We start from the raw sequence: 21,296 nt of genomic DNA on the forward strand, positions 1-21,296 counted from the left end.
GCCCCTAAGATTTTACTTTAATAAAACTATGCCAGTCATTTTTGGGGGCACCTGGGTGGCACAGTCAGTTAAGCATCTGACTCCTGGTTTTGGCTCAGGTTGTGATCTCATGGTCGTGAGATGGAGCCCAGCACTGGGTCCATACTCAGTGGGGAGACTGCCTGGAATTCTCTCTCCCTTTGCCTCTGCCCCCTCCTCTTTATCTCAAATAAATAAATCTTACACAAAATAAATTGTCAATCACTTTAAAATATTAATATTGGCTATTTTTATTATTAATTATATTTTTATTAACATGTAATGTATTATTTGCCCCAGGGTTATAGGTCTGTGAGTCATCAGTCTTACCTACTTCACAGCACTCACTATAGCGCATACCTTTCCCAATGTCCATAACCCAGCCACCCTATCCTTGCCCCCCAACTCCCCAACAACCCTCAGTTTGTTTTGTGAGATTAAGAGTCCCTTATGGTTTGTCTCCCTCCTGATCCCATCTTGTTTCATTTTTTCTTTCCCTACCCCCCAAACCCCCCACACTGCCTCTCAAATTCTTCATATCAGGGAGATCATATGATAAAAAATTCGTTATTTTTAGATGTTAAGAGTAATGCATGTAATTTATCTTTAAATCACAAATAGAGAAATATTTGTTCTTAATTAAAATAATGAACTTTTAGCAATTCCTTAAATTTTATTCACTGGGTTTCTTAATTCAACAAATATTTATTGGGTACCTATCATGTGCCTATCACTGTGTTATGCACCAGGATGAAAATGGTGAATAAAGACAAAACCTCCGCCAAAAATAAGGGCTATGGAATTTCAGTGAGAACAGCGGATCCGACCAAGCTGAGTACTTGGAAGGAAAAGTTTTAAAAGGGAATTGCTGCTTGCTCTAAAAATCTGAAAGGTGTGTTTGATTAACAAGTTGAAGGGGAGAAAAAGTATTCTAAGTTGAGACACAGCAAAGGCAAAATCTCTGGGGCAGGAATACAAACTCACTGTATAGAGCCCAGGATGAGGGAGACAGAGAAAGGATGGGCCATTTGAAAACGCAAGGAACAGTAAAGCACACCTGGTTTATGGGTTCTAAGAAGCAAGCTGTCATTATCTGCTCTGTTAATACCACTCTGAGGGCAGCATGGCTTCTGGGTTGGAATGGGATGAGAAGGCATGGGGGCAGATTCGTTGAGGCTTTTAAAAAACAGTGATGGGGTTGCTCATGGAGATAAAGAATACTGGACAGACATGAGGGATATTTAGAAACTACAGATAAAACTACCCGATGGATAGGAAAGGGAGAGGGTATGATGAGGGGATGGAGGTAACAAAAATGACCTCTACGATCCTGACTGTGAAATCGAAGGAAAAAAAAAGAAAAAAGAAAAAAGCATATAAACAATGGAGGAAGAAGACTAGGGAAAGGAAGTAAGACTAGTTTTGAAAATTGTAAAGATCGAGGTACCTTTGGGACATATGAGATGACAAGAAAGCAGTTTGTTAATAAGGCTGAATCAAAAGGCTGGAGGTAGAGTAAAATAGTATTTCAGGAAAATAGAAATAGTCAATTAGGTCAAATGCTGAAAATCATCTACTGGATTTAATGACACAGAGATTACTGGTAACCTCAGTAAGGCATGTTTTTATGGAATAATAAATCCTGAAGCCAAAAGGAGGTGGGGTAAAGTTTGAGGGGTGGGGATGGGGACATGGATAATGCGTATAGACAGCGCCGTTGGCATGTATGTCTGGCTGTAAAGGAGAGGGGAAGCGACAATGTCAGTGGAAGGGGATGAGACACACGGGGTGTTCTAAAAAAGAACATAGAAATCAAAACATTAAGTCACAACCAGACATAAAAAATAATGCCCAAGTTTTGTTGTTGTTTTTTTTTTTCTTTAGTTTAATTGAAAATTCGTAGGGAAAGTAACCCCAATCAATTTTTGGATGTCTTGGATAATTTTCCAGTCATGGCCTTGTCCAAATTAAACCTGCCCAGAATTTTTACCCAAGTCCTTTCCTCCTGGGTGCTCTAACAATGACTTGATCCCTGCTTCTGTAGTGACACTTAACATAAACACTCTAATTATCATTTGTTATCCTCTTTTCTAATTGTGAACCACTTCAGGAGTATTGTTGCATCAACACTTAGCCAAGGGCCAGATGCATAGTAGGTGGTCATAAATGCATAAAAATGTTAAGTGTCTTGGAAAGGCAAACACTAAAAACGCATTTCTTAAATGCATATTCTCATTGGGATTGTTGCTTCAGTGATAAAAGGACACAGCCTCCAGTGGGTAAATCTGATGAAATCATGAGGCCAGACTGATACCCAAAACATCCCTACGGTCATTATTGTCAACACCTCCATTATACCAGGGAGAGGAAAAAAAAAAGAAATCACAACTTTTATCAGCATTCTGGGCTCCATAAGATGGCACCAGAAGTTCATAAAAATTGGTTTCCAACAGGAAACTTGACTAGGATGGATAAACTGGTCAATGTGATTTGATCTCCGTTTAGACAATTAGGGCAACTGAAACGTCCCTGAATCTCAGCTCCTCACAAGTCCAACCATTCAGCTGGGCTGGTTTGTGCACAGAGTGCTTCTTGTTTGTGTCAGGACCCGTTTCAAGAACATTGGCTGCATCACTCCCTCCCAAACTCTTTAGCAATAGCATGGGAAGCAGCTCTGCTGCTTGCCCCCCCCTCCACACCCTCCCCCCCAACCCCGCCAAGGCAGCCTTGGCTCACACAGCCGAGTTGACACACTTGCTGCAGAAGCTTAAATCCCATGGGGATGGTTAGGAAAGCTGCCTTGTGAGAGTGGAAAAGCAGGAGCCTCAACCACAGCTGCTTTGCAGCTGGGTCACAAAGGAGAGCAAGAAATCCCTCGACACCATAAAAGGTAGCGAATGATGGGAAGGCAATCTCAGTGCGTCCATTTGTCACTGGCAGGGAGCCACTGGCTCTCAAATCCACATGCTCTCACAAGAGGATAAAGCCAGATGTAAATAATTCCCTAATTTTATACTTTTTTTTTTTTTTGTAGAAAGCTTCAGCAGTAAAGGAGAAAGAGAGTTATTTGATTTATTTAGTCCCAAAATTTCTTTGATGAGTTAACCACGGTACTGAAGATAACACTGGATTCAGTAACAGAAATCTGAATTCTAGTCCAGTTCTGGTACCAAAAAGGTGAAACCAAGGAAAGCCACTAATTTGAATAGGTTTCATTTTCTTTATTTGTTGGTCGAAGGACCTAGGCTAACCAAACTCTATTGGCTACAACTCCCTGCTTAAAAAGTGAAATTCAATTCCGGGACTCAATCATTGGTTTAAAATTCAGATTAAAGAAAAGTTGAATTCTTAATTTTGCTTCCACTGCTTTTCAGTCTATGAGAGGGAAGAGTAATTGGCCCTTTTGCCCCAGAGCCAGTTAGCTAACACTGAGGTCAGGGGTAGCAGCTGAGACTAAAAATCAAGTGTAGCTTATTCTACGTACTAACAAATGAAAATAAATGGAGTTTGGATAAATGATCCATTTATCTTCTTTTGAAAGTACTTTCAAGGGAAAGATGACCGTCAAAGGTGGAATGTTCTAGAAAAGTTCTTCCACCAACCAGGACACATATATATTGGAAGTATATACTATACTTGTAAGTAATTCCGGTTTGCCTGAAAATACCCTGTCTATACCCACTGTTCTAGAGTATAAAACACATCACCCCCTTCCTGGTTTGGACAAAAATTCTATAGTAAACCTGATTCTTTCTTAGTCTCTCACAAGCGTTCACCTAAATTAGAAGAGTCAAACCAGGGCCTTTGTACGCCGGCACTGTCCCACCAGAGGGAACCTCTAGGCTCCATTAGCAGCATCCGTGAGGTCTCACGGTGACCTCGGCCTCCCATTCCTCAACATGGTCCTAACAAAGAAGGCATTAACAAAGATATCCTTTCACAGCACAAGACCTTGGGATATTTGTCAGGCATAATTAAGTTTCCATTCATCTCTGCTTCCCAAAACACATTTTTCAAGTAGTCTGTTGTCTCAGCACATTACAATTCTGCTTTTATAAGTTCTAGAATAAGAACAGAAACATGACAGAACGGCTCGCTCTGTGCCCGGCACTGTGCCAACCGCTTCCCATGGATTATCATACTCCCTCGGAGATAGTACCAGTATCTGTTTTATGAAATAAGAAACTGAGGCCCAGAGAGGTTAAGTACCTGGCCCCAGGTACAAAAGCTACATCTGGCTGAGCTGCGGTTCAAACAGAGACATTCTGGCTGCAAATTTTGTGTCCTTACATTATAACCTTGGTCGGGAAGTCAATTAACAGGAATCATGGTGCTATTTGAAGATAATCTCTGCAGAGCCAGGGTCCACCCATCCATCTCTTCCTCATGGTGTATTCTGAGAGTACCTACCACAGGCCTACCACCGTGTCAGGCACAGGATAGGGGAAGATAAAATGATACCACTCCTGCTCTTAGAAACTGAGTAATATCACGGTGACTCTGGAAGCAGGCCCTCACCAATTGCAAGATAATACTTAAAAGGGCTCTTGTTAGACATATGCTTAGTACATAAGGAGAGAACAGAAACCAAGACATCTATTCTGCCTGCATGAGTCAGGGGAGGTCTCAAAAAGGAGGTGGTATACTTCAGCTGGCTCACAGATGGAGGAAAAGTTGGCCAGAAATCAAGACAACTGACTATCCACTCAGTCCAAGTGCTGGTGGCTTAAAAGTTCTCTTTATAAGATCCAAGTAAAGAAAATTATTTCAAAAATCAGTCTAATGGAGAATTTTTTCCTTGATTTACCACCATTCAAAGGACCTGTAGCTCACAAAGGTTCCTTTGATACCAACTCAAAACACATCTCTTTGATAAAATAAGGTTATTTGACAACAACCCTTAGCCAATACCTACTTTCTGTCAGGCCAGTGAATCTTGGGCAACCTTCTGTGAATAATAATTTTCTGTGACTTACAAAAAAGATCTAATGCAAACCACATTGTTTAATAAACAACACTCTTTCACTTTAATTTCCAAGAGTGTGAAGGAGCCAGAGGTAGTACATACAGGATTACAAGAATCTTTAAACTAGGTGGGAAGGGGAAAACATACACACACATACAAGCAGCAAATGGTCAGAAGCTGGCACATTACCAGCAAGACGGTTTGTATATATAAATGCGCATGACAAGCATATCGCTGAACTGGCTCATTCCCAAGTTCTAGCAGTACAGTGTGCTAGTTGACAAACACAAGGATTTTGGCATTACTGCAAAATAAAATTCTCTTTCTTTCTTTCTTACAGTATGAGAAAAACGTGTAAAATCACAAGAAAATATGGGCCACTAATAGGAAAATTTGAGTAGAGAGGTGGCATAGAGATGGGAGAAGAGCCTGTCTGAACTTCTTTGCCTCTAGATGGACAATTTAATAGTAGTTCAGCTCAAGGCGAAATGATCACTGTCAACATCTCAGAGCCTCTTGACTTTGGTAGGAAAAATAGGTGATGAAGGCTGCAGAGAACTCATTAAGCATCAACCTCCAGAACTGTCTTCATCACATTCTGAAGTTTGACATCTCAGCTGGCAGGTGTATCTGTGAGATCCAGGAGGGACTGATCTGACACACCAAATCATGAGAGCATTTTTAGCAAAGCAGTGCAAAGGTATATAGGATGGCAGTGTAGTCAGCTTGACACCATTCCTTGCACAACTGCTATAAATACAGAGGAGGTGTTGCAAGAAACATACTGACCTACTCAAATGCTGGAAATGGAATGCATGTGCACTTTGGGGGTACACGACTCCAGGCCATGAAAACACAAACATGGTACTCTGAAGACTTGGGGAAAGATATAAGCTATTATTAAATCACCTAACCATTTAAAGCAGTTTTTATTTAAAAATAAGCATAGACTATTGTGGACATTGCTGCTATAAACATTCGGGTGCACGTGCCCCTTTGGATCACTACGTTTGTATCTTTGGGGTAAATACCCAGTAGTGCAATTGCTGGGTCATAGGGCAGTTCTATTTTCAACATTTTGAGGAACCTCCATGCTGTTTTCCAGAGTGGCTGCACCAGCTTGCATTCCCACCAACAGTGTAGGAGGGTTCCCCTTTCTCCGCATCCTCGCCAGCATCTGCCATTTCCTGACTTGTTGATTTTAGCCATTCTGACTGGTGTGAGGTGATATCTCATTGTGGTTTTGATTTGTATTTCCCTGATGCCAAGTGATGTGGAGCACTTTTTCATGTGTCTGTTGGCCATCTGGATGTCTTCTTTGCAGAAATGTCTGTTCATGTCCTCTGCCTATTTCTTGCTTGGATTATTTGTTCTTTGGGTGTTGAGTTTGCTAAGTTCTTTATAGATTCTGGACACTAGTCCTTTATCTGATATGTCGTTTGCAAATATCTTCTCCCATTCTGTCAGTTGTCTTTTGATTTTGTTAACTGTTTCCTTTGCTGTGCAAAAGCTTTTGATCTTGATGAGATACAGGCTTGGAAATAACATAGATCTGAGTGTGATCTCCTCAAGAATAATCCCTAAATAGTTGGGCTACTTGAGCAAATTGTTTAATGTATCTAGAAATTTAGTTCCTTGCAGGGATAAGAATGATAATTCCTGATGAAGCTCATAACTGAGACAGATCATGCAAAGCTCTTAAAACAGGATGTGGTATACAGTAAGTGATCAACATATGTTAGCTATCATGATGTCTGTATAATATGAATACCAATAACTACTGTTCAGTATCTTAAAAGGATTAAGTGAACTAAAATATATTTTAAAAAGCATAGCACTGCAACACATTGTAAGCACTCAAAGAAAAACATAATTCTATTCTTATCTAGAACTTTTATACTTAAATCCATTTGTTCAAAGGTAAGTCAGAGAAAAAGAGGATTTATTTTTCAAGTATTTTACATAGCATTCTTATAACACACCCACATGAAGAACTTGGTGACTCAAAATACTGTTATCAACCAAATTGTCTCTTGTTCTGAAATGCCTTAGAATGTCGTAGGCAAAATCCAACCTTGAGCTCAGAGAATTTGAAGCAAAGACAAAACAGAGAGAATAGCGAAGCTCAAAATTGTTACAGTAAAAATAAATTAGAACCACTTTTGATAAAATTGGGAAATCCATATAGATACCAGTGACAGTTTAAGAACACATTTCCCCCCATCCGGAAATATGTATTTTCCAAAATGTCCATTTTCGCTCCTTAAATCCTGCCATGATTTGGCAAGGCCAGGCTGAAGTAGCTGGCATGGTTCAAGCTGCTACTGATCTTAGAATAATAAGTAGGAGAATTATCGTTGACTCTCAGTATTTCAGTATGCAGATGCCTGGTATTTCATGGAAGGAAATTTTAATCAAAATATAATTCTCTTCAAACCTGTCGTGCTTCACACTTAGTTTTCTTTCTTTCTTTCTTTTTAATTGTGTTATGTTAATCACCATATAGTACATCATTAGTTTTTGATGTGGTGTTCCATGACTCATTGTTTGCGTGTAACACCCAGTGCTCCATGCAATCTGTGCCCTCCTTAATACCCACCACCAGGCTTACCCATCACCGCATCCCTCTCCCCTCTAAAACCCTCATTTTTTTTCCCAGAGTCCATAGTCTCTCATGGTTAGTCTCCTACTCTGATTTCTTCCTCTTCCTTCTCCTAATGGCCTCCAGGCTATTCCTTATGTTCCACAAAAAATGAAACCGTATGTTAATTGACTCTCTCTGTTTGACTTATTTCACTTAGCAAAATCTCATCCAGTCCATTCCATGTTGATGCAAAGGTTGGGTATTCATCCTTTCTGATGGCTAAGTTATATTCCATTGTGGAATTCCATTCCATGGTTCCCATCTTCATTATCCATTCATTTGTTTAAGGGCATCTTGGCTCTTTCTACATTTTGGCTATTGTGGACTTTGCTGCTATGAACATTCGAGTACATATGGCCCTTTTTTTCACTACCTCAGTATCTTTGGAGTAAATACCCAGTAGTGCAATTTCTGGGTCATAGGGTAGCACTATTTTTAATTTTTTTGAGGAACCTCATCATTGTTTTCCAAAGTGGCCGCACCAATTTGCATTCCTAACAACAGTGTAAGAGGGCTCCCCTCTCCACAACCTCTCCAACATTTGTTGTTTCTTGCCTTGTCAATTTTTGCCATTCTAACCGTTATTAAGGTGGTATCTCAGTGTGGTTTTGATCTGAATTTCCCTGATGGCTAATGATGTTGAACATTTTTTATGTGTCTATTAACCATTTATATGTCTTCTTTGGAGACGTGTCTGCTCATGTCTTCTGCCCATTTTTTGACTTGATTTTCTGTTTTTTGGGTGTTGAGTTTGAGATGTTCTTTATAGATCTTGGATATCAGCCCTTTGTCTATAGTGTCATTTGCAAATATCTTCTCCCATTCCATGGGTTGCCCCTTTGTTTTGCTGACTGCTTCCTTTGCTGTGCAGAAGCTTTTGATCTTGACAAAGTTCCAAAAGTTCATTTTTGCTTTTGTTTCCCTTGCCTTTGGAGACATGCCTTGAAAGAAGTTGCTGTGGCTGATGTTGAAGAGGTTATTGCCCATGTTCTCCTATAGGATTTTGATAGATTCCTGTCTCACATTGAGGTCTTTCATCTATTTCAAGTTTTATCTTTGTGTATGGTATAAGAGAATGGTCGAGTTTCATTCTTCTTTATACAGCTGTCCAATTTTCCCAGCACCATTTATTAAAGAAACTGTCTTTTTTCCATTGGATATTTTTTCCTGCTTTGTTGAGGATTAGTTGGCCATAGCGTTGACAGTCCATATCTGGGCTCTCTACTCTGTTCCACTGGTCTATGTGTCTGTGTCTGCACACTTAGTTTTCAAAGTAAATGGCTCCAGATATCTGCGTCACTATTTCTTTGTTTTTAAAAACAAGCAATAAGAAGCACTAGAGAGGCAATGTATAGAGAAGTAGAAGGAAGTACACAAAACTAGAGAAGCACTAGAGAGGCAATGTATAGAGAAGTAGAAGGAAGTACAGAAAACTTCCAGAAAATTTGTGACCAAAAGCAGAGAGCTTGCTAGAAAAGCAAGGAACAAAGTGGAAAAGGTATATTTACATGTACCTAGATTAACTAGATTAATGACCAAATGATTAGATTAACTAGAGTAAATAAAGTTAGAAAAGAATGAAAAGTCTAAGCTATGTGTCTACACCAGGCTCAATTATAATAATTCATATTATTTTTAAGAAAGATTTTATACAACAGGATGTACCTTTTTTTTCAGAGATAGTGACTGTTTTAGATGTTGATGGCTTACAAGAATACTACTAAATCCATTCATTTGGAAGATATATGGAGATGTTCACTATCATTTTAAAAAATTCCTCAGAGTTTTACATCAAGATCTCTTAACTGTCTTTTAATACAAGTAAGTTATTTTAATATTTGTTTCAAATTGAGTGGTAGTGTGTTAATGGAAAGTTAACACTTTCTAAAGATCATAAATGAACTCCAGCAAAACTGTAGTGAAACCATGAAAAAGAAAAGCTTGCTTCTTCTATAATCATCATTAGTGTAAACTCAATTTAATCACTTCCAGTAGGGAATTTTTCATATTGGTTGCCATCCTATCAAACTTACATGACAAGATAATTCTTTAAGAAAAATGTAAAAATATTATGATAATTTCTATGAAAGATATTATTATTCCTGGCTGCCATATATCATACTTTAAAAAAATAGAGGATTATCTGTATTCTATTACACCTGTCAGAAGAACACATATTCATTATCGTCACTACCACTGTTCATGAAATTCTACAAATTCCCTCTGAAATGAGTGATTTATATTATGCACTCTTCTGAGATTACATTCCGATGGCTATCAGAACAAAATATATGGCCGGAAGATCACATCCCACTATGTTATTAATGGGAAAAAAGGAATACAGTCAATTTTGCATTTTTTCATTCCTATCTTTCAATAATGATAACGATTTCTATATTCATAGGAATACCATATCTTTTTACTGAGACCAAGAGAAGAAAAATTATTTTACACCCCAAAATGTTTTATCCAACTATTTGACCCTTTAAATTCACTCTTCAATCCCTTTTTAACCCAGAGGATCTTTGACATTTATTTTTTCCATTTCAAGTTTCTATTTAAACTTCAGTTAGTTAACATATAGTGTAATATTAAAGAATTGAGTGATTCATCACTTACATACAACACCCTGTGTTTATCACAAGTCCACTCTTTAACACCCATTTCCCCCTTAAACCATCCCCGTGCCCACTTCCTCTCCAGCAGAGTTTGTTCTCTATACTTAAAAGTCTGTTTTATGGTTTCCCTCTTTTATCCCCAAGTTCACCTTTTTTGTCTCTTAAATTCCACATAAGTGAAATCAGATGGTATTTTCTTTTTCTCTGACTTATTTCACTTATCATATACCCTCGATCTCTATCCACGTTGTTGTAAATGGCAAGATTTCATTCTTTTGATGAGTAATGTTCCATTCTATACACAGATAGATAGATACCATATCTTCTTTACTCTTTCATCAGTTGATGGACATTTGGGCTCTGTCCATAATTTGGCAATTGTTGATAATGCTGCTATAAACATCAGGGTTCATGTGTGCCTTCGAATCAGTATGTTTGTATCCTTTGGGTAAATACCTAGTAATGCAATTGCAGAATTGAGGGTAGTTCTATTTTGAACTTTTTTGAGGAATCTCCATACTGTTTTCCAGAGTGGCTTCTCCAGTTTGCATTCCCACCAACAGTGTTAATTAAGAGTGTTCCCCTTTCTCTATATCTTCACCAACATTCTTTCAAATTGCTAACAGACAGAATGGAAGAAAAATATAAGTTCTATTTTTTACTTACTTTAACCTACTTCGAACATTTTTTCATTTCCAATTACTTATATAAAACACACTGTTGCCATTTATCTTTTAAAATCTTCATTCTTCCTTCTTTCATTCTTTTCTCCCACCATGCAACACTAAAATAACTTATTTGTTCAACAAATAGTTATTGCTGTACAGAATCCTCCCTTGGCATCTTAAAAAATGAGAACAACTGAATTGATATCCTAAACTAGCTCTCATTCTAGTGGGGAAGACAGACAAGAAAACAGTTAAGAATAATAGACGGTGACAGAAATGCTTTCATGGGAGCACAGATAATGGAAGAATTGAGTCAGCAGGGAAGGGTAGTGATGTGTCAGTGTTATACCCTGACAGAAAACTTTTATGTTAATTGGCCAATATCTGTTTCAGAATCATTTCACTTACATCCATTCAATAAATATTTATTGAATAACTATGTGCTAAGCACCAAGTCAGTAACAATAATGAATATCCAGGGCCTCTATTCTTACTGCCTAAAAAAACAAATGATAGTAATACATTAGTATTCAGTAGATACTCATGCACGCATGCAATAATAGCTCTGGAAGAAAAGCGTTAAGGCCGTCTGGAAGAATCAGTAACCACTTTATGAATGGTAGTGTTAAAGACAAGACTGGATGGATGGGTAGGACTATGCCAACTGGAGACAGGAAAAAGATATCGCTGCTGCTGGGATTCATATACCGTGGCCACGGCATATCTGGAAGAGATAAAGAGTGAATAGATGTAACATACTTCGGGAGCTATCAGAAGCTTAATGTTGCAGGGGTAATTGCTGGTGAGACTGAACAAGAAAGACTGCAGCCAAATAATAAACAAAATTCTATATCACACAAAGACATATAGATTTTACTGAATAAGAGTCATGCCATTGTTCTTTCTGCTAACGGTGACATTTATTTTGTCCTTATAATATGCATACCAGGCAGTGTTCTAACTGCTTTTATATACATGCATAGACTCATTTAAATTCTGACCAACCTCTCAACAAGGGAATCTTTTTTTTCATTATGTATACATGTTGAATGACATAACAAGAAATTAAATAACTTGACCAAGATCACAGAGCTGATAAATGGTAGAACAATCTAGGCAATCTAGAGGCAGTGTTCATATAAGTGTATCCCCTCTAACATGACAGAATGCTAATGGAAAAGGGAAACCTGTTACATCTTCAAATGTATTTTTCAAAATATCTGTTTCTATAATGGTGAAATACTAGGAATATATCTAATGAGCATTTGCTATATACAGTATGCTATAGGAAAACAAAAATATATACCACATTCCATAAATACCTGTGATTCCCAATATATCCACACATAGATAAAGACACAGACACAGACTGAGATAAAGAAACAGAAATAGAAATAGAATCACAGTTAAGATGCGTTTATCAGACACAGAAACCCCTGGAGCCATAAACCTGTAGGCAAAGTGTACTTTTAAGTAATTCTGATGACTTGCTGGAGGTTGAGTGTGAAGTAGCTCATGAGAAAGAGATTCCCAAAGGCCACAGAGCTTAATGGGCTCCCAACCTTTCATGGCCTTTACTTCCAAGAACCCAATGAGGTTTTCATAGTAAAGAACCAAAGAAAAGATCCTCTCCTGTGAAGTCAGGGAAAGGAGAGTAATCCTTGTAAATTATACGCAGAGCCTTCTCAACAACAAAATCCCTCCTCTACAGAGTAAGAGATTATACCAGAGCCTTTCACAGAAGTGAGGAGAAATGGCACTCTTACTTCATCTTCCTATCTCCTTTTTGTCTCATGGAAGGTGGTGAGAAGGGGGTAGCTACATAAGCAGAAAAAATTGTGAAGGTCACAGGACAGGGACACTGGCCAAATGAAAGACTGAGATTTAATTGAATGATTAGAGAACATTTCCCCCTCCATCAAACCTTACCACCATCACAACAGTACTCTAGTACAAAAATAATGGGATATGCTTAAAAGCTGCAAGGCACAGAGTCTCTCTGAGAAACAGTACTGAAGATAACCTAACACCAAGAGAGAAGATAAAAGGACCCGAGAAAAATTTAAAGCCTCCAGCTACAATAGCTAAAACAAACACTGAACTATGCTTAACTATTAGTCAGATTAACATAAATCCTCACATTAGAAGCCTATTAATTTGGATTCCTATTACCAATTCAACATGTCTGGCATTCAACAAAAAAATGACAAGGCATGCCAAAAGGAAAGAAAAACGTAGTCCAAAAAGACAAAGCAAGTGTCAGAACCAGACTCAGATGTTAGAATATGAAACAGATGGAATTGTCAGAAAGGGAACTTAAAATAACTATGATTAATATGTTAACAACTCTAATGGAAAAAGTAGACAACATGCAAGAACAGATGCATAATGTAAACAGAGAGAAAGGAATTCTAAGAAAGAATTAAAAGGAGATGCTAGAAACCATAACTGAAATGAAGAATGCACATGATGGGATCATCAGAAGACTCAGTATGGCTAAGAAAAGAATCAACGAGCTTGAAGAGAGGTCAATATAAGCCTCCCAAGGTGAAATACATCATTACACAAAAATGAATGAAAAGTACAAAACATACAAGAACTGTGGGAAAATTTCAAAATATGTAACACATGAGTAACTGAAATATCAAAAGGGAAAGAAAGAGAATAGAATTGAAGAAATATTCAAAATAATGAGAACTTTCCAAAATTAATAACAGACACCAAACTACAGATTCTGAAAACTCAGAGAACACCAAGAAAGCTAAATTCCAAAAATAGTAAGCCCAGGTGTATTATATGTAAACTGTAGAAAACCAAAAGCAAAGAGAGAAACTTGAAGGAAGTCAGAGGACTTACACCTTATACATGGAGGAACAAAGTTCAAAATTACATTGGCCTTCTCATCAGCAACCATTAAGTAAGAAGTGAGTGAAACACTCAAAATGCTGAGATAGAAACACAAAGAAAAACACAACACAAACCTAGAATTTTATATCCCACAAAACTATCCTTAGAAAGTGAAGTAGAAATAAATACATTCTAGGCAAATAAAAACTGAGGGAATTCATTTGTTCCTCTCATTGATATAAGGAAAGAATCTCACAAAATTCTGTGCCTTTTCATGATAAAACACTCAGGAATCTAGTAACAATAGCATCAAAAAGAATGCTTAGGAATCAACTTTGCCAGGAGGTAAAAGACTTGGGACACTAAAAACTATAAAATATTGCTGAAATAAATTAAAGAAGACAGAAATAAAGGAAAGCCATTTTGTGTTCATGGCTTAGAAGACTTAATATTGTTGATATTGTTAAAATGTCCATACTACCCAACACATCTACAGATTCAACGCAATCCTGACAAAAACACAAAAGGGATTTTTTTTGGGGGGAGGGAACCTTCCTAAAATTTATACAGAATCTCAAAGAACCCCAAATAGCCAAAACAATCTTAAGAAAAACAAAGCTAGAGTTCTCAGACTTCCTGATTTTAAAACATTAAAAATCATAATAAAAACAGTGTGACATGGGCATTAAGATAGTAAAGACAGACCTTTAGACAGTGGAACAAAAATAAAAGCCCAGAAATAAACCCTTATGTATATGGCCAAAGCCATGCAACTGAAGAAAGGATAATCTCTTCAACAAATGGTGCTATAGAAACTGGATATCCACATGCAAAACAAAGAATCTGGATCCTTCCCTTACACAATATATAAAAATTAGCTAAAAATGGGTTAAAAACCTAAATATAAGACCTGAAACTATAAAACATCTAGAATAAAACAAGAGAAAAGCTTTATGATAGTGGATTTGGCAGTAAATCGTTGGATATGACACCAAAAGAATAGGCAACAAAAGTAAAAATAGACAAATGGGACCACATCAAACTTTAAAAAGTTCTGTGTAGCGAAAGAAAAAAAAAAAAAAGAACAAAAATGAAAAGGCATTCTATGAAACTGGAAAAAATATCTGCAAACCATATATCTGATAAGGGGATAATATCAAGAATATAGAAATAACTTCTACAAGTCATCAACACCACTAACAAAATGCAAATAATCTGATTAAAAATGGGCAAAGGACTTGAATAAATATTGCTCCAAAGAGCAGGTATCCAACAAGCATATGAAAAGATGTTCAAAATCACAAATCATTACAGAGATGAAAATCATAATCAGAGTAAGATGTCACTTCACACCTGTTAAGTTGGTCACTAAAAAAAAAAAGAGAGAGATGATATGAAAAAATAGAAAACAAGTGTTGATGAGGATGTGGAGAAACTGGAAGCCTTGCATGCTGTTGGTGGGAATGGAAAATGGTACAGCTGCTATGGAAAACACTTATAGCCATTCCTCAAAAACTGAGAACTAGAATTACAGGATCCAGCAATCTCTCTTCTGAATATACGGAAAAAAACTGAAAACAGGATCTTGAAGTGCTATGTGCAGCACACCCATGTTCCCTGAAGCCGAGAGGTGGAAGAAACCTAAGTGACTACTGACAGATGAGCAGATGGGGAAAATGTGGTCTATACATACAATAAAATATTATCCAGCCTTAAACAAGAAGGAAACCCTGTCATAGTCTAGAAAATAGATGAACTTCGGAGACAATTCTGTTAAGTGAAATCATCCAGTCACGAAAAGACAAACGTGGCATGATTCTCCCTGGATGAGATATCTAAAGTAGTCAAACTCTTAGAAACAGAAGATAGAATGTCAGAAGCCACAGGGATGAGAGGAGCTATTGTTCGACGGGTAGAGAATTTCACTTCTGTAAGATGGAAAATTTTGAGAGATCTGAATGTGCATATGGTTAACACCACTGTACTATTTGCTTAAAAATGGTCATGATGGTAATTTTATGTTATATGGGGTTTTTTGACCACACAAACACCCCCCGCCCCACCCCCCACAAGAGCAAGGTAGAAAAAAAGTAGAGAAGAAAAAGAAGCCTCGGAAATACATAAAAAATGGTTACAGGGGTGCCTGGGTGGCTCATTGGGTTAAGCCTCTGCCTTCAGCTCAGGTCATGATCTCAGGGTCCTGGGATCGAGCCCCGCGCATCAGGCTCTCTGCTCAGCAGGAAGCCTTCTTCTCCCCCTCTCTCTCTCTCTGCCTGCCTCTCTGCCTACTTGTGACCTCTGTAAAATAATTAAATAAAATCTTTTAAAAAAATGGTTAGAAACATGGCTAACATTAATTCAAATATAACAATAATCACTCCAAATGTGAATGGTCTATGTATATACCAATGAAAAGACAGAGAGTGTCAGAGTGAATAATAAAAAGAAGAATAAAAAGAGACCAACTACATGTTTACAAAAAAACCCACTTTCAATATAAAAGCTGATAAGTAAAGCAAAGGGATAAATAAAGATAAAGCATGCTAACGCTAGTCAAAGAAAGTTGGGCTATTACTTTCAGACAGAGTAGAACTGAGAAAAAAGGGAAATTATTACACATAAAGAGGAGCCTAATGAGAAAGTCAGGAGATACCAGGATAGAATACAGAATGTGACAAAAGAATTATAATATATGACAAATACATGAAACAAGCTGACTGAATGGGGTGAGGGACCAAGGTGCTAATCTATGTTAAGTCAGAAAATGAATGAAATGTGTAAAACAGAAGGGAAAAGAAAGAACACATAAGAACAGTCCTCTAGATATAAAGCTCTTTCCCATGGCACTACAGGTGAACAATTCTAAAACAACTATATGTGAACAGTAGAATACGAACAGATAAGAAAATGCATGGTAGATGGTAAAAGCCAGGTTTCTCTCTGTTGAAATGGAAGTTACAGATAAAGAAGAAAAGGAAACTATAAAGATTTGTACGGTAATGGATTAGAGCTGAAGGCATCAATATAAACTTGTGTTTATATATAAATGAACATATATATATATATATATATATATATATACACACACACATTTATATATAAAAATAAATATATAAAAGAATTTATATTGGGGTGCCTGGGTGGCTCAGTGGGTTAAGCCTCTGCCTTCGGCTCAGGTCATGATCCCAGGCTCCTGGGATCGAGCCCCGCATCGGGCTCTCTGCTCAGCAGGAAGCCTTCTTCCCCCTCTCTCTCTGCCTGCCTCTCTGCCTACCTGTGATCTCTGTCACACAAATAAATAAAATCTTTAAAAAAAAAAAGAATTTATATTTATATGAAATTTTGTTTAGTATAAAACAGATACAGTTACATATAGAATATATATTATCAGTATATGTATATACATTGGCTAGTAGACAGACATACATTTCTGTCACCTGAGAAGAGCCCAGAAGCAACAATACCCCGGTAGCAGAAAGTACACCTAATAAGTACATCTCGGTTCTAAACCATTCCCAAATAAAAGGAACCAGGACTCCTTGGAAAAATACCTGATTCTAGGACTTGGGCCATAAATATGCAAGATGAGTCTGGAGCATGTTTCAGTGACAGAAAATAAGAAAGTTCCCAAAGGAAAACAGACACGCATACACACAATGAAGTATGTCATGGGGATGCAGAGGCCTCTGGAAAGAATTTCTATTTGTCAAAGCTGGGAAAAAGAACTAATCTGAGCAACAAACTAAATAAAATAGTATCCTGTTATAATCCAATGTGTAAATGAACATAAAATATTGAATGATAACTGGCGAGAAGAGACAAATCTCTCACGCAGAAGAATTCCAAATAATTTATGCTGATATTCTCTCCTTAAGGACATTATTTATGGACCATACATAGCCACCTCCTTTCAAAGACTAGAAGGTGGAAAGAGAGGGAAAAAAAAAAAAGTCTTTACACAGGAAAATCTGATAAAAACCACCTCAGGACAGGTCATCAAAGTTAATATAAGTAGTGATCTAAGTTATATTAATAATATATGAATATCCTTGATTTGATATGATGGGAAGGATACTTTATCTCTATCATCTTCCTCCTCAAAACTAGTAATTCCATTCTAATGACACAATATCAGCCAAAGACTCATTGAAGAACATTCTACAAAATATATGACAGGTACTCCTCAAAAACCAAGCAAAGCCTGAGAAACTCTCGTAGCCAGGTAGAGCTAAGAAGGCAAGTCAACTAAATGAAATGTAGGATTCTTGGCACAACAAAAGTTCAGCAGGGAAAAAGTGAAGATACCCGAATAAAACAGAAACTTAATTTAATAAAAATATACGAGTATTGGCTCATTAATCATGATAAATGTACCATAGTAGAATATGAATTTAATAGAGAAAATCGGTTTGAGGGCATATTAGAACTCTCTGTATTAACTTGATAATAATTCTGTAATCTAAAACTGTTCTAAAAGTGTTTACTTAAAAAATTAGTTTCTTAAAAATCTAATGTAAATGCCACAGAATTTTAGCCTTTGGCTTACTTGACTTGAAAATATTTGTATTGTATTTGTTACAAAATTCTCTTCTACTATATGCTCAAAATCGTTTGTAACAACAGCAAGTTCATAAGATAAAAATCTTTTTAAACACCTATTATGATTCCAACTGCTAAATGGGAAGATGAGATTATTCTAGGCAAAGGAAAAAACTCAAGGAAAATTGAAACTACTTCCTCCATGTATTATGAAGGATTTAAGTATAAGCATTTAGTACAGGCATGTCAGCAAAAGATCGTAATGCACAAATTAATGAAGTGAATTTCTTCTCTCAAAATTACAGCTCAAACTTAGTGAGCATAAAAACAAAGTTGTTTTTCTCAGCTTGTGTTCTGGAGATTCCAAACGCATCCACATTATAACATTACCAACTGTAGTTTCATTCGTTTGGGTTTTGAACTAATTTAGACAAATAGCTATTTTTTGAGTAGTCCTAGGCCCAATGCGAGTAAATGTTTTCTTTCAAAATGTTGAACTTGGTTATAGCTCTATCCTGATTCTTTCCTACTAACTCTGTCTACCCATTTTAGGGGAAAGTGATGAACTATACTCAGTAAGTATTTAGATGTTTAAAATTGAATGATTCTTTAAGAAAGAAATTACTAGGTTAACAATGTCTCAGGTGTTCTGGCTCCAATTCATTGGTCTAACCAGGTAAAACTCAGTGCCTTTTCCACTTATGCATATTTCTAGAACTTCTGCACTCTCTCCGTCCTGCCCTTTCAATTTGGCATACTATGTATTTCCTCAGAGTTCATTTGGCAGAATATTCTTTTCTCTGGATGATAAGAGATTCATATTAAAAGTAAGGAATCCATGACAAATATACTAAGTAGGGCTTTAAATACAAAAAGACTTTCAGAGCCTTTAATAGATAGTATGAATGTTAACATATATTAAGGAAATATAGTATGCAGATTTTTCCCACACTAAAAAAATCTTTTAAGCAATATCTAGACAGACTAATGTATGGAATACATTTTGGGCCTGACATTTTAACAGAAACTATCAAAACAATAATGACAGTGACAAAATTTTGGCACCCTTAAGTTTCATTGTATTTGAAATCCCTCTTTTTATTATCAAATAAAATCCATCCTTGCATGTAACAGTACTTGCTTGATCAACTTGAGTTAATATTTCTAGTCATAACAAAGTTAATCAATACATGTCACATATATACATACGTGTGTGTTTATGTGTATACTGAGCAAGATATTGGTGTATTGCTGGAAGTAGGGACTGGGACAGGATGGAAGACCCATCTTTCACATAAGTGAAAATAGAGTGTGGACGATAATTGCCAGTTGGGAAGAACATGCACCCGAGGTGGAAAAAAAAAAAAGAAAAGAAAAAGCAGATAACACCTCAGGAAACTATCTTGAACTAAAATAACAGATTTCAGCTAAATCCTATACCTCTGCTGAGGTAATCTCTGTGAGGTATGCAAAGGTATCTTGAAAATATAAGAGTGTAGGTTCTGATTAGTAATTTTCTGCTTGAGGTGAGTAAATTTCTGATTCAAGCAGACAGAAATGTTGTTCTTTTAACAATTAATGTTTCATCTCAAGAAATAAGAAATAGAAAAAACTATATACTAGGGATTATCTTCAGGTTCTGTTTCTCGGGAACAAAAATTTCCCAGACTATTAAATCTAACAACTATACTACCTATTTCTATCATTATATGACATCATAATACACACAATACATGGTCTGTGCCCACCTTACACCCAACGCCACATGGCTAATAGCAAACTGACCCAAGGGTCCTATGTATGGGTGAATCCTATATGTTGCTGTCTTCCACCTATACTATTACTACAATGAACATGAGTTACAATGAACAGTCAAGAATGTACCTTGTCACTTTTGACAAAGAGCCTCAATTATACCTTGGAAATGAGAGTCCTGCAATGTTAAGCCTTTAAAAAGAATTATGCTTCCCACTAAGAGAAGAAATAAATATCTGGGCAGGTAAATCTCAGGTGTTTTGGCTCCAGTTCAATGTTCTACCAGGTAAAGGTCAGCAGTCACGACACGCAGGCACCCCACACTGTCCTCCCTTTCAGTTGGGAATATCACAGTGCTTCCTTCAAAACCTAAAATATGAGAGAAATTCTGTGCTATATATGGTATGCCATATACCATACAGACCATATTTAAATAAAAAAATGTGATCTTCACTATTTACATGCATAGATACCTGAATCCATTTTACAATTACCTGTTAAAATTCTTTTTTATTTAACAATTTACACAGAGAGTATCTTTTCACTCCAGAACTGTATTACAAGAAAAATCTAAAAACTGAATGAAGATTTGTTTTAAAAATACATTTTTGTGCATTTGGAAGTTAAGACATTTATGCACATGAGGCACTGTCTCTGCATGTTTTATCATAATAAACAAAAGTCTGGAGAGCAATTGAAATTGTACAGCTTTCAGGAAAATCTAGGTGTGGTATAATCCAGTAAGCCTTGGACCTGATCTTGATTGAACCTCTGTGAACCTCAGTTTCCTTCTGTATAGTAGGTATGTAGATTGAGGCATTGTATGAGGACATATTGGAATTGCATATGTAAAATGCCTAGTTCATTGCAGGGTAACAAGTATTAGTTACTTGCAGAAGGTCCCTTCAAACATAATGTGGGTAAATACAAGGAGAAATATGACAACATTATGGGTTTGTGAACATATCCATGGTCGGGCTGGTTTGAGCCTATTTACAAGACTGCAAAAATGAGAACCTTCACATCTTAGAACAGATGTGGCCTCCTCTGTGTGTGTGAGAATATTTATGGAATATATATGTCCATATCCAGATGTCACAGGCTGAAAAAAAAGGCATTGTTCTTTTGCAAAAATAATGATCTATCAACGACTGGGGAGGATAGCTAGCTATTTTTGAAAATGTATGTTGTGGGTGCCACCTTTCCTAAAGGTGAACATGGGCTTAGAACAGGATGAGGTT

At 36.8% G+C, this 21,296-nt stretch overlaps 1 protein-coding gene across 5 annotated transcripts in view; it reads right to left on the reverse strand.

Moving 5' to 3' along the window:
- The window catches only part of TMTC2 (transmembrane O-mannosyltransferase targeting cadherins 2), a 437,531-nt gene that overhangs the window by 107,432 nt on the left and 308,803 nt on the right, over positions 1 to 21,296 (reverse strand). Inside the window, exon 9 of one of the 5 annotated variants that reach the window (XM_032346876.1) lies at positions 10,773 to 10,865. The exons of the other annotated variants lie outside the window; for them this stretch is intronic. Coding sequence (XP_032202767.1) covers positions 10,836 to 10,865 — 30 coding nt within the window. The 3' untranslated portion in view covers positions 10,773 to 10,835. Of the gene's footprint in view, positions 1 to 10,772; positions 10,866 to 21,296 lie in introns of those variants that run through there. 5 annotated transcript variants of the gene reach the window in all.

The sequence above is a fragment of the Mustela erminea genome, chromosome 6 (genome assembly GCF_009829155.1).
Source record: "Mustela erminea isolate mMusErm1 chromosome 6, mMusErm1.Pri, whole genome shotgun sequence".
Taxonomy (NCBI): domain Eukaryota; kingdom Metazoa; phylum Chordata; class Mammalia; order Carnivora; family Mustelidae; genus Mustela; species Mustela erminea.